This window comes from Haplochromis burtoni, unplaced genomic scaffold (assembly GCF_018398535.1).
Source record: "Haplochromis burtoni strain Fernald_Lab_line unplaced genomic scaffold, NCSU_Asbu1 Contig_233, whole genome shotgun sequence".
Classification (NCBI taxonomy): Eukaryota; Metazoa; Chordata; class Actinopteri; order Cichliformes; family Cichlidae; genus Haplochromis; species Haplochromis burtoni.
In genome coordinates, this window is record NW_024582594.1 from 461,787 (window position 1) to 475,831 (window position 14,045).

General features: G+C 39.4%; 1 protein-coding gene across 1 annotated transcript; it reads right to left on the reverse strand.

Annotated features, from left to right (window-relative positions):
- Positions 1-1,265: 1,265 nt before the first annotated feature.
- unc93b1 (unc-93 homolog B1, TLR signaling regulator) lies at positions 1,266-13,957 on the reverse strand. Its single transcript, XM_005945532.2, has 13 exons — positions 13,785-13,957; positions 11,281-11,397; positions 10,984-11,125; positions 10,723-10,876; positions 10,478-10,639; positions 8,889-9,018; positions 8,698-8,794; positions 6,983-7,107; positions 5,549-5,731; positions 5,104-5,377; positions 4,902-5,023; positions 4,691-4,813; positions 1,266-1,993 (listed from the first exon to the last, which is right to left on the reverse strand). Exons 2-13 carry the CDS (start codon positions 11,395-11,397, stop codon positions 1,748-1,750), a joined length of 1,875 nt encoding a protein of 624 aa, XP_005945594.1. The 5' UTR covers positions 13,785-13,957; the 3' UTR covers positions 1,266-1,747.
- Between the last annotated feature and the right edge of the window lie 88 nt (positions 13,958-14,045).

Sequence of the window (14,045 nt, forward strand, 5' to 3'; positions counted from 1 at the left end):
TCTGCATGCCATGATGGCAAACCAGCCATAGATTGAATAACAGTTTAACTTAGACGTAAGTTTCCAGTCCAGAGGAACCGCAGTGCCTTAAACTCGTATTCTTTCTTATGGCCAGCAGAGGGTGACTCCTCTGGCTCCAAAGTATTGTCCAATATATTAACATTTGAAAGAAATTGACTGTAATGCTCACTCCATTTGTGACCACAGCAAACACTTTCAAGCATGATGATCCGTTTTTAAAAATACTTAAACTACAATAGACTGAGTAAGCTTTAGGGTATGGAGACATTGTGTCAAGTCCCTACTTTACGACCATAGTGTTTCTTTGTCAGATCTACCTCTTGCTTGTTACATCACGATTTCTTTTTTTTCTTTTTTTTCAGAGAACATAAAAACATGATAATGCCTATGATTATAATATTGAGTTCAGGGCTCTAAAGGGGACTCCACTAACAAAGGATGTCTTCAAGGCACTCACATCCATCTTTTAAATAGCCTACACTTTAACATCTTTGGGAGTTTAGCCGTCATTAGAAATAATCATTCAGCACAGAAAAGCAGTTACTGCATGAGCAAAGAGGTTTCTATGTTAGACCCTTTGATACTATATTGAAATGATACTGTATGTATATGCAGGTTCAAAAAGCATATTTGGCCCTTTACTGTTTTGACATGTACAAAACACTAAGTTATGTATGAGTGTTTTTTTCATCTAATGTCCCTTTGAGAATGGAATTAGTGGGTTTGCATTTGTAGCACTTTATTTTAGAGTGCATGAACCTCATCTGGACTTAGCATCGTCTTCGGCTAATCGGCAACTTCTAGCAATTATTAGCAGAGCAGAGTTCACAGACACAATGCTAATGTACTCTCAGCTTTAACATGCACTGTGCAACTAGTGTCTGGAATGCCCACCGTATCACCTGATACAAACCAAGATGGAGCAAGTAATGTTGCAGGGCTACATGCTAATGTTAGCATATAGCTCGTGTGGCTGTAGTCCTTTCAGTTTGTTTGTTTCTGAATATTATTTTAGATTTCTAAAATCTATACCTTACTGGGATTAGTCAGAAAAGACTGAACTAAGCACATGCTGAATGCTGCACTTCATCAAACATATATTCAAGCTCATCTTCTGCATCTCACAGCAGACAGCTTCTGACAATGCCTTGTGTGATTCCAGATTCTCTGACCAATGTGCACACACTATTAAATGAAATACTGAAATTATAAGGAATTAAAACAACAAATATGGGGCTTTTTTATGTTGCTTACAAGAGGCAGGCTTGTTTTTCTATCAAAACACGCTTCACCTTGTGATTAAACTCAGAAAATCAATTCCTTCATTTTGTCGCTTGCTTTCAACTCTTTCTATGCAGATTTGTTTTTCAATAATAAACAACAAATTCTGATGAAGAAGAAGCACAAAAGCAAGTGAAATGCTCTCTGCACTTATCATTTGGTTAGCCAGTCTACATAGAAAGAAAAAGGACTCAATTTTTTGGTTTTATCCAGAATATGCTGATGTGTTATAACAATATAGCCGTTAAAGCTGGTGTACTTTTCTTATTGATGATTGTAATTTCACTTAGGCAGTTACCTATAGCTTTCCTTCAAAGTTAGAAAACTATAAACTATCGGGGCTTTTTTCTTAATTTTTATATTTTCCACTGAAAAACAAAAATTTACAGAAATATTAATGAATGAAAGAGCTTCCAGTGCTATTTTAACTCTTCCTCTCCTCTTCTCATATCTCTCCGTCCCTCTCGTTCACACGGGCGTCGTCCTGTCCACAGCCCTCGGCTCCTCTTCTCCTGGCTCTGGGTGAGTTAGCGCCCTGATACCAACCCTCTTGGTCCCTTTCCTCCCCGTCCAAATTTTGCACTACATCACAGTCGTCTTCCTCCCTCTCATCTTCTCTGTCGTCCTCCTCGCTCCTCTCCGAGTCGGACTCATCGGAGTTGTCCTCTTCCAGGTAGCGGTAACCTTTGACCTGAGGACAAAAAGAATTAGTTGAATTAGTTGCTCTGATGTCAAAACCCGTTTCTAGCTTAGTATGCAGTAGCATTTTTCACAATAAAATGCACTGATCCTTGGATTACCTTCTTCCAGAAGAAGGACAAATCAGTTTTTAGCAATTCTAATCTAACCACATAACAAAACGCTATATGCTACTTATATAAAACGCTTATGTAAGCAGACAATCTCTCAACAGCCTGTTCTATCTACTTCTTTTGGTCTGCCATCACTCAGAAACCTCAAAATAAAACTTTCATTTACTTTAATGTAAAACAAATAAGATCCTTCAAAGCTTGATTGAAGCGCCTTTTTATATTTTTGCGTGAAAGGCTAAAATCTAAAATCAACAGAGAAGGAGTCAGCAAAATAAATCAGACTGAATCCACAAAAATGCCATCTCAAGGATTTTCTGTGTGCAAATACTTGTTTCTGATAGGTCACTGTTATACACAGCAAAATCCATGCATAGAATATAATACAAATATAACAACAACCATGTGTATTCAGTGACTTCGCACATGTTTAAATAGTGGCACGGACTTGATAGACATGTAATATTATTTTCAGATATTGTCCTAAAGGACACCTTCATGGGTAATACTGCTCATACATTTGCAGATAACTGTAAACTATGTTTGAAAAACTAATTTGCCTTTGGTGTGAGTTTTTTTTTCTACAAAAGAAAATGAAGGAAAAAAAGGGAAAAATAATGAGCTTATATCTACTCATTCCTCTTCAAAGAAAAAGTTTTTACAGACTGCATGGGGGAGTTTTTGGCATGCCCCAAAGTAATTTCAGCCAGAGCATAAGAAAAATAATCAGCTGCCTCTTGATTAGGGTTTCATTTTTGTCAGATGATCAGAAATACAGGAATATGCATGGATGTCTGTCAAATACGGTAACATGCACTAATTGCCTGTATTGTCTGCTTACAAACACAGCCACCTCCCAAAGGCCCACAGAGACCTTTATGATATGTTCAGTTCCATATCACAGAAAGACTCTGATTGTTGTTGAAATCTAAAGAAACGATGACAGCTCGTGCAGAAAATGCGTCACTGCTCAGTTTGTGGTGTAGTTGATAAACAACACTGTATTTAATCTTCTTTAAACAGACTATTTTTTGCCTGCTGCCTTATTTCAAAACCAAAAATTCAGATCAATCAGAATATTTTTATTCTGATTTATGTATAATATCTAAGTATATCTTAAATCTAAACTAATATATCTTAAAGCCACTATAATATGTCCACAGAAAAGTCGACATACTCGACTCCACTCATGTTGATGAGATGACGAAGGAACATGAGAAGTTGGAGTCAGGTAGCAAAATGAGATCCTCGCTGCGTAGCTTCAGTTTACAGTCAATTAAATGTGAATTAAACATGAAGTTGGTCACAGCTGCATAATAAATTGCTACAGCTGTATTTTATTACGTGAGGTTTGACAGTGCTCAGAACGTTTCATATTTAGGGACACTTTTAATTAAATTGATAACATGGCACAATGTAACAAGATTTTGAATTATCTTTTAACCACGCACACAGAATCTATGACAAACAGAGAGTCTGGTGAAATTAAATGACTGAAACAACATATGAATACAAGGTTTTAAAGAGTGCCCCTGTGGCCATGGTTTGCATATTCCAGCTGCGTGCCGGTGCCTGTTTTATAAATTGACAGTGAAAACACTTCACGTGTGCATCTTCAATTATACCCTCTGCCCTTCAGGTGGATTTTAGGAATTGAGGCATCCTCCAGCGTGATGTACTGAGACCGATTTCAAGGGGACAAGGAGGCGGATGGAGGACAGAGGAGATGAAATTAGAGAAATGAGAAAAGCATGCCACACCTGAGTGCAGCAGCTGATCAGCATTCTGCTCATTAATGAAACTGCACTTCGATCCAGCACTACTAAACCACTCCTTACTGGCCACTGTGATCTGTGTTTTCGGGATGAGCTCAGTAAAATTCAAAACGTGACCTTTAATCATAACCTAGGGTAACTTCTCTGTCTTGTTATGTTTGAGTAATTTTGCCTGTAAGAATTTGAAAGCTTGGTAGGGGTTCTCTGCCATGTTCTAAACTGTTTTCCTGTGTTTGTGAGTAGCAGCAGAGCCTAATTAGTTTATAGTCTTCAGTGTTTTTATGTTTTTAACACAGAGCTCCGATTTCGTTTTTTCTTTTTTCATGGTTTTGGTGGCGGTGTTGGAGCAGAGGTCCAGGGGTCAAACCTTGGAGACCCTGAAGTCTAGCTTCCTCCTTATTTTATTCCCCTTTTTCCTTCTTTAATTATATAACTTGTTGACGTATAATGATTTATAGCAGAGGAGAGGCCTGTCCATTAGTTCTGACTTAAAGTTTTCTAGTGCCCACTATTCATGTTACACCTTGTGTCACCTTATACTTCAGGTAAAGACTATAACACACTGTGTGCGCAAAGACACCTCTCAAGGTTCCCACTGAGTTTATCATGTCCCCAGCGCCCTGCATGCTCTAATCAGGTTTTTTTTTTTTTTCGGAGAGAAAACATGTCGGACAAACTCTCCTGCTGTGTGGAACGTGACAAAACAACTTTGATTTTCCTGAAAACATGCAGAGATCATGTTTGAAAAGGGCTCATTACAAAGACCAGATTCATGTATTGATCCTCGATGGACTGACTAGTTACCTTGTGTCGTGGCCGAGGGATGCGAGGCAGTCTGAATGGCACTCTCTTGGCCAGGCGACGCTCCATCACCCAATAGCAACAGCAAGCCAGCAACAAAGTGACTAGTAGTATGGAAAGTTTTGCCTTAAAGGAAAGTGAAGAAAAAAATAGGTTAGAATAGGAACAAAAAAATGGAGGGAAAAACTAACTACATAAACACAGAGTCACATACCCTCATAGGAAGACCATACCAAAGGTAGACTATAAAGATGGCGATTGCCTGCCACCAGTGATAGATGGTGTAGACAAAGTCCAGGCGTTCCTTTTCTTCAGCGTACAGCATTCCGAGTAGGGCTGGAACACACAGAGGAACTCATGTTGTCACGTGTCATAGCTGAAGACATGCAAACACAGAGACCATAGATGATACTCACTGCTGACGCCTGTCTTGTTCAGGGCGGTGCCGAGTCCCCATAGCGCAGAGATCACTAGTAGAGGGCCCTCATACTTGGGGCAATTCGGCTCTGGAGAAAATGCCATGAGAACCACCACAAGCACTCCATGCACAAAAGCACCACTGATGAGACACACCCAGCGTGGAAGCCGTAAGAGGGAAAGGCTAAGGGAGGAAAAGATGGAGGCGGAGAGGCCGTAGACGACGATGAGAAGCCACAGTTTATTTAGACCCAAAGCACATACACCGTAAGACTGTTGAGAAAGAAGGGGGGGGGGAGACACATTCTTTCAACATTTTATGACCTGATTCACAACTCTGCTTTCTCTCATGACATCCTTAAATCCTACATCCTTACATCTGTATTTCCGTTTCTCTTTAACAAACTTAAACTACTGTACAGACAATCTGCATGAGTTTAGTACCAGGGTGAATCCAGAGATGGCAAACAGTGTCTCGAATCCACTGTAGATGAAGAAGGGGCAGAGCAGCCGCAGGCGGTAGTCCCTCAGGTGTTTGAAAGGCAGCTGAAAGATGTTTCCCCAGCCTATACTGCGAAGGTCGATCTCTTCTGTTGGGCGGTAGGCGGCCCCACACAGCCCGAGGAACTGTGAGTAGCAGCACACAGAGATCACTTTATTCAGAATCATTTTCAATGGAGCTTGTGCTTCAGTTTGTTTTTGTCCCATGGTGAGGTTTTAAAAAATGTCTAAGAATAGAACAAACACAACAGATGCCTGAGAGCAACATTAGCTCTTAAACTAGCAGCTGGTACCCAGTTGGTACAGACTAAAGCCAGTGAAAAAGTGTTTTAGCATCTATTAGCTTGTTTTAGTTTACAGTCTCATCACTTTCATCGTTTCCAGCAATTCCTCGAACAAATTGTAAGCTAAATGGATGCTAGCTTCCCAGCAAGAATCCCAATTCACTGACTTTAAATACCAGAGCTCTGAGGTGTTTTCCAGTGCTTTGTTCATATCTTGCAAGTAGCCACAAGAACGGTTATAAAACGTCTGATTGGATCACCCTACATGGTATAATGTGAGCCTAACAATAATAGAATACTGTAAAACGACTAATATAGAACATTCAAGCACAAAAATTACAGCTAATGAATGTCGTAATCAACTCTGTTACAAGACCACCACAGACCTTATCTTTGGGGATGCCTGGAGTTGCGGCGCACTGCTGCTTCTCTGTTTACGCTTTATAGTTTGCAGCTTTAGCTTTACGGTAGCTCTCCTGTGATTTCTTTTATAACATCAATCTGAACGTCTTGTTTATTGAATATTTATAGCTTCTCGTGGGTTACACATGCTAACTGTGAGAGAGGTTCTCAGCTGCACACAACATGCCATATTTTAGACATCAATACAGGTTTGAAAAAGGCTTAATTTTTCCTTTATTTATAAAGATTTGATATTATCTAAGGATTAATTTCTCTTCTCTGTAAATCCAAACATTCTTAAGAAAACTTTGCAAGTCTTTTATCACATGTAATTCCATCTGAAATGGTTTCCTCAGAGCATTTTTACATTTATCTTTTAATGAGAAAGTGATGTACACGGGGATTTATAAGAATAAGATTACCGTTTCAGCTCGGTGTTAATTCCATCAGAGCATTTTTGGGTACCCAATTCAATTTTCTCTCAGTAATTTGCTCTTTGTTTTGGTTTTATATGCTTGTCTAGTGACTACTTAATGCTGATGTTTTATTGTTGTTTTGCAAGAACGTCACAACAGGAAACAGCGACACAGATTATACAAAGCCTGTCTAGATAATTAGAAAACAAACACCTAAACAAACTGAATGACCTCGAGTCCACGTGTTTATGTGCCTGTGTAGGAAGAGAACTTACAATGATCATGGAGAGGAAGGCGAAGCCCATGAGCACGCTCTCCGCTTTAATGAGCAGCATGGAGCTTGGCAGTTTTTTCAGCACGGTGTTGTTGAAGCCAGGGATCAATCCGGTGACATTAGCACCTGGTTTAGGGACAGGAAAGAAATTAGAAAATAACTGATGTCAGCCAAACAGCCTGTGTTAATCCTACAGACTGTTAAAGTGTCTGTCTGTACATTTAAGCAACAAACTGTACTTTACAGACTTTACTTTTATTGCAGCCGTACTTTATAAAATTACAAAAATGCTTTAAAAGTCTCTGAGTGGATAGGAATGCTGATTTAATAAAACCTAACAGAGCTGCAGACTGAAGAAAACAAAGTTCTTTATGCAGTTGTGATGTAAATCGAAGAGGTCAGCTACAGTCATGTGATCCTCTACCTCAGGTCTGTTTCCTCCTACTGTTAAAATGTGTGTTTTTTAGCCAGTAAACCTACTTCTGCTTAATGAAAACATCCTAATGGGGAAACTGTGACACAGCCTGTCAGTTGGTGATGTTTCTCTTTAAGTTTCATTTTGAATAATACCAATGTTACCAACTATTTTTATTTTTTACCACCTGTTTAGTTTTGCACTGCTGATTTTAAAAAAGCAGCTGTGATCATGGTGCTTAACTAGTACTGAAAGTACTGTGCAAAAATCTTAGAGGCATGCAGCAATTTATTGAACCTGCAAAAACAGCTTGAACAGTTCTAGCTTGTGGGCTTTTTGAAGGACATTCAAAGCTCTACTTTGGCTGTTTCTGCCTTTTGTTCATTTCTCTGTCAACATGATCCCCACTGCTTTAATAATGTTGAGGTTCAAGCTCTGGGGAGACCAACCCATGATGTGTTTTTCTATCCAGTTTTTTTTCTGCACTGGCAGTGCAGGGATCATTGACATGTGGAATAATTAGGCTGAATCATTACATCACTAGCAGTCTTTGTAGATAAGATTGAGTACTGAACATCAGATTTCAAATTTGCGCTGAAAGTTGAAAATACAAATTGACATTTTATTGCTTTTGGAAATTCACAAATCCAGCAGACACAGAACAATGTGTGGATATTTCAACCTGTTTCCAGCACCTGGTGAGATAACGAGCCTCCAGGTTTGGCTGTGGTTTGGTCTCTGAGAGAAGTGTGTGGCTCTTTTACAAGCCTCTTGCTAATTTTACTTTTAGTACTTGGATTAAACCAGGTAACAAAGTGGCTGTGTCAGCTTTTTCTTTTTCTTTTTCTTTTTTTTTTAATAATTACGTTCTGCCTAGTCAATATTAACACTCGAGCAACAAAGTGTTTGTCTATGATTACTCTGAATCCTCCAAACACTCCACAAGGCACTAGGGGAACTAATAAAGAGTAAGACGGGAAGACTGATGGACTTCCTCGTGTGTTTTTACAAAATAAAAAGCGGGGATGGGAGTTAAAATCTCTAAAATATAATTTGTTATAAATAGAAAAAGTTACATAAATTAACTGGTTTTAAATGACAGCCTCACAATTAACAGGATAGATTGTTTTCTTTTTTTGGAATGATGATGGATTTAGTTGAAAAGTTGATAAACATTCCTATTTCCCATACTCTTCCTCTTAATATTAACATGGAAGTAAATTTAACTTTTATTGTCCCGAGCTTATTATAGTGTATCTGTACTGAGTCGCTACTGGAAGTGAGGAGGCAAGTTTCTTTACCGCAGTGTTTCACTTGGGCGAGGACGTGGGAGTTATCATGGAGGTAAGTGCTGTTGAGGACGAAGGCCATGGGTAACTCGGCGAAGACAAAACTCAGCTGACGCAGAAGAAAAGAAAAAGGTTTGCCCGTTTGTCCAGCAAACAGTATGATATTAATAACATCATTAATGAGGGAAAGCTGAAAGACTCACATTGAAAATGATGTTAAAGACCGACTGGAAGACGATGATATAGCTGTGGCACGCTCCCTTTGGGAGCTTCTTCTGCTCCTGCACGTGCTCCTCCTTATAGTTGACGCATTCATAGTACTGCTGTGCCATCCTGCGCATATATGAGAGTGTTTATGGTGTTAGAAAACAAATTTAGAGGCATTTATTTTGTACTTATCTTCAATTAATCACACGAGCCCCTTGTCTCCGTGTATGAAGTGTTTAAATTGATCAAAACCACATAGGCTGTCTCTGTTTCACACTAACAACTACGCTTTGCCCTATAAATGCTCTATATTCAGGAAGTGTAAAGAACCCGAGAACAAGCTTTACATTCACATTTCCTCTTTTAGGATTTAGCGACTTCATAAAAGGCAAAAACACATCAGAGCATAAAAAAAAGGTATTCTGCCAGCAGCATTTATAATAAAAAGAAAGATCAATACAAACTGAACAGGCGGTGACAGAAAAAAAGATCTCAGCTTGTAGTCAGCGCAGCACGGCTCAAATGAAATACAACAAAGAGCCTGGTAAATTGTTCTTTCAGTCTGCCGTTGATTAAACTGATACAAGGTTTTGTTACATCTGTTGATGAAAAGACATTTTAAATAATGCTCACTCGATGATGCTTTCTGAGAGCTTTGTTGTGCCGGAGGGACACGTGAAGTAGGGACAGGTATTCAGTGTCTTCATAAAGCAGCAGCTCTTATCATCCACATGAAACATGTAAACATTAGACCTTACATCTAGCAGAAATATGGAGCATTGCTCGATTAGCTACTAGGAAAATTGTGCCAGGCTCTAAAACTCCAGGAGTCCCATTTTTGCTTGAAGAGCTACAATAGCAAAATGTTCTTTACAGAGCTCTACTACTGCCTACACTTGAGATCTTCTTCTGTCGCTCTGTTAAATCCTGTAGCTACTCATGATAAACACTTAGTTTCAAGTAATAATGTCTGCATATAAACAAACAATTCCTGTGAGCCAAAAGTGTTTAGGGCTTCAGACTGCTCTAAACACTTTTACTGTAGTCTTGGCTGTTTGATGTCACTGTGGCACATGGATCTGGCTGTGACCACAGAGGTCTCCATTTGCTGTTCAAACCTTCTGCTCATGAGCAACTCAGACAAAAGCTGGGATAGAGACTAGAGAGAGGAGCTGAAACGGCGTGTTTCTCACAGAGGATGAACTGAAGAGCCGCACTAAAGCCTTTTTATAAGGTATTGTTTGTTTGTTTTTTGAGATTTCAACCGTCCTCTCTCATCTAAAAGTCTGCTGACAAAGCCCACTACACCACTGTTATTGTGCCTCCCATGGAGACTTTCTTGCTCTTTCTGCTAGTTTGTTTTACCTGATCGGCCCGTGATTGGCTCGCTTTTAAAAGAATGAATGAGGCAAGAGGAACAGCAGCTTTCTACTTCCTTCACTGGAATAGAATATCCTGAAAGGTTACTATAGTTTTAGGGGATTTTTTGTTTGTTTGTTTGTTTTTTATTTCTATAAATCTTAAGACGCAGCAAGGGTTAAGGAAGCACTTCCACCCACCCAAACTTCTACTTCTTCTTTCTCACCGTGTGATATAATTTCCCAAGGAGGCCCACAGGGGCACAATGGCCACACCGATGGCCACAGCCGATGGAACGAGGGTGTAGTAACGCTCCCAATAATTTGTAGAGACGAAGAGAGCGTAGATCCCCGAAGCCAGGAACATCATCCACTTGGTACCTAGAAACCTGGATGTGAGACAGGGTGTTTAAAGGAAGAGCAGGAACATTTATATAAAGACATGTTTTAAAACTTGGGTTTATGTTGCTACCTGATGAGGAGAGGCGTGTACAGGAGGCCTATGATCGGTGTGACATTAATCCCCATCAGCATCTTCTGGTCGATGTCCTGCAGGCCGAGGTTGCTGTACTTTACCTCACGGTAGGTCGTATCGTAGTGGAGGATCAACTGCATCTGCAGGAGGCCTGTTGCACACATGTACAGGTACAGTAAATGTTCACGAGTATTCAAGATACCCTGTCTGTGTGTGCCTGTTTGCCAGTTTCAGCACCCCATCTTCAGGGAAACTCACCCATGTACACACTGTACACAATCATGGCTCCAATACTGGCTGCAACAACATTCTTGATGATTCCCAGCCTCTTCCTTCGATAGTATTTCTTCTCCTCCTCCTCCTCGTTGTAATCAGCCTGTGGGCCCAAAAACTCCTCCATCTAAAGAAAGAAGGACAAAAAGTTATGCAACACTTAAGCAGAGGCAGAGACGTGTTTATCAAATTAAAATAGGATTGTTCTGATCCGTAGTACACCAAAACCGATAACCAGAGAAGCTGGATTTATGAAGGTTCTCTGAAATCAGCTGAGCTCACCTGGCCCTGCATGTTGTCTTCGTGGTCCACATTGAGCATTTCGTTCACGTTGCCATTTGGAGGAACAACAAACTGATCATCATGAGGGATCAAAGCTTCATCGCCAGTTGCCTCCATCTGGTGACCAGAAGAAGCAGCACGCTATATTAATACTTCACTGCACCTTCTGCCATCATCGAAACCAATCGGCCACCTGCAGCCACCGTGGTTTTCAAGCTGCTGCACATGAACGAAACTCTAATTATAGATGCTTAAAGTTTTCAGAATCAAATTAACTGCAGACGTAAATATCATTAGTGTAATTACTATAATGTTGTATCAAACACACCTGACTCCAAATCACTTTAGATGCATTTTCAGATTTATTTTTAAGTATTTTGTTCATTTATTTTTGTTTTGAGTACTCTGAGACAAAACATAACTGGCTAATTTTAGCACATGTATTTATAGCTTTAAAACTGAACACGTTATAAAGTGAGATTGTGTTAAAATTCACAAAAATGCATACAGAAGCAGCATTACAGAAGCCATACTTCCTCTTAATTGTTTCTCAACACAACGTGCCAAAACGTTTTAAAGCTTGAAAAGATATTTTAATACAAATATTAAGAAATCATAGAATAGGGGGTGGCAGTTATATAGAGGATATGTTCAGATAAGGGACTACTCACATTCACATCAGGATATGATATTTTCATTTATTTTAAAAACTAGCTGAATGAATACATTAACACGCGACTGTTTAACTTATTTTATCCAAGTTTTTATTTCAAGTGAAATTATTATACGTAAAAGTCCAACAAAATATTCACATTTAATGAAACATAAAAAAGACGAGCAGTGTGTGCTGTTGTTTAAAGAAATTCAGTTTCAGTTGTGTGTCCAGAGCAGTATGGCAGGTTGACCTTCCCGTGCACCGTGAGCTGCACGTTTATTACGCGTGCCGATCACGGTGCAGCTACAAAAGTCCAAAACCTTCACATGCGTTTTTGGCGCTAAACGACTGCAGCGTTTCTAAACAACTAAAACTAACTAAAACTTGCAACTCTTCTTACTCTTCTTACATGTTTATGCCTCTGTAATAATACTGGAATCACCACAAGCTACAGTGCATTTTATAAAAAGCTGGTGACATTTATGACATCACTGCATTTTTTCCGCTTGTAAAGCCGTCCACTGTTCTATGCTGGACCTTTTGAACCAGTTCTGGTGTTGTGCCAAAAACTGATTTCCAATGTTTCCAATGTGTTTTGATGTCTAATGTCTTTACGTATGTTGGCAGACTTTGGTGAACAGGATTCACACAGAGGTTATACATGAAATTAAGAAACGGCCTGTTTTGCAAGTATCTTTATGAGTCTGCATTATTGTACCTACATCATAACCAACTCAGTCTTTTTTGGCCACTGTGCTTTTTTGTTGTTTTGTATAGATTCCTCTGGACTGTACATCACTGCTGTTTACTCTTACTATTTATATCATCCTGCATAGTTCGTGTGGAGTACCCATAATTTAATTGTGCATGTACAGTGAGGATTAAAGTCCTGTTTTATTGAACTCTCTTTATACAACTGTTATCTTAAATTGTTGCAGTTTCTGCTGCCCTCTTGGCCAGATCACTTTTTAAAAGAACATGTTTCCCTTCAGTGAGGCTTTTCAACCGAATAAATAAAGGATATAAAAAAGTCGCTTTGACAGCAGCTTCTACATTGTGACAGGAATGTTGTTTGTAGCTCAAAATAACTTGATGTCATTCATGAGGGATACATTTGACATATGTTTCACATATTAAAGGCCAACAAGTCAATAACAGAAGTTTAAATACATGCAATCACTTTGTGGCCTCGCTCAGTCCCTGCGTTTAAGTTGTTAAGTGATAAAGTTTTCTGTTTTTGAATTAAAAACCTGCCGAATCAGTGGTGAGTACCATACTTGGTGATTCAAACCCCCAACAAGAGAAAATGAACTTGCATAGGATACAAGAAGTGTTCCTTTGTTTCTTTTAAATTGTATTTACATCACATTCCTTTGCATAATTAATATTATTCTTACTATTATAGGTTACCATTCACAGTTCATGGACTCCCCCTTCTCCTGTAATAATTACTGAAGTGTCTTTTGTTTGTTTTATGACTTTTTATGACCAGATTTATAAACTGCATTTTTATAAAAGCAGATGTGATCCATCAAAACACCTTTATCGACAGAAAAGCGTGTCTGTCTTAACAAACCAGCCTCATTCACAAGCCTTTGTTTGCCTGACTTCTCTTTTCCTTCCCAGTATGGAAACGATGAAAGTTAAAGCCGTGCGGGATGGTGTAACTGCGTTTAACCCCTTATTTCAGATTTCTTTGACAGCGTCATATTATGACCCTTGTTATTACTTTCATGACAGCTTGCATCCGGGTCTTGTTGACGTTTCAGCGTTTCAAAGTTATCAGTCAAACCCACGTTCATAAAACAATCACGACCGTGTTTTGCCATCTACCCTGAAATTCACTTACCGTGTCAGTGGAGCGGGGCTGGAGCAGAATGAAGATGGGGACAGAGACACACGGACATCCCCGCCCCTGTGTCCCTTTCAGACCCTGTTGTCGTTACTTCTCCTTTCTTATATTAGGTGCAGTATAAATAAAAAGTTTCGTGGAGGAAACGAAAGTTAGCTATCTTCACTTCCTCACTTGTGCCTGTTTCTCTTAAAGCCACAGACGCGCTTTTAGGAAACACGCCCCCTTCACGCTCTATGTGTGTGTGTGTGTGTGTGT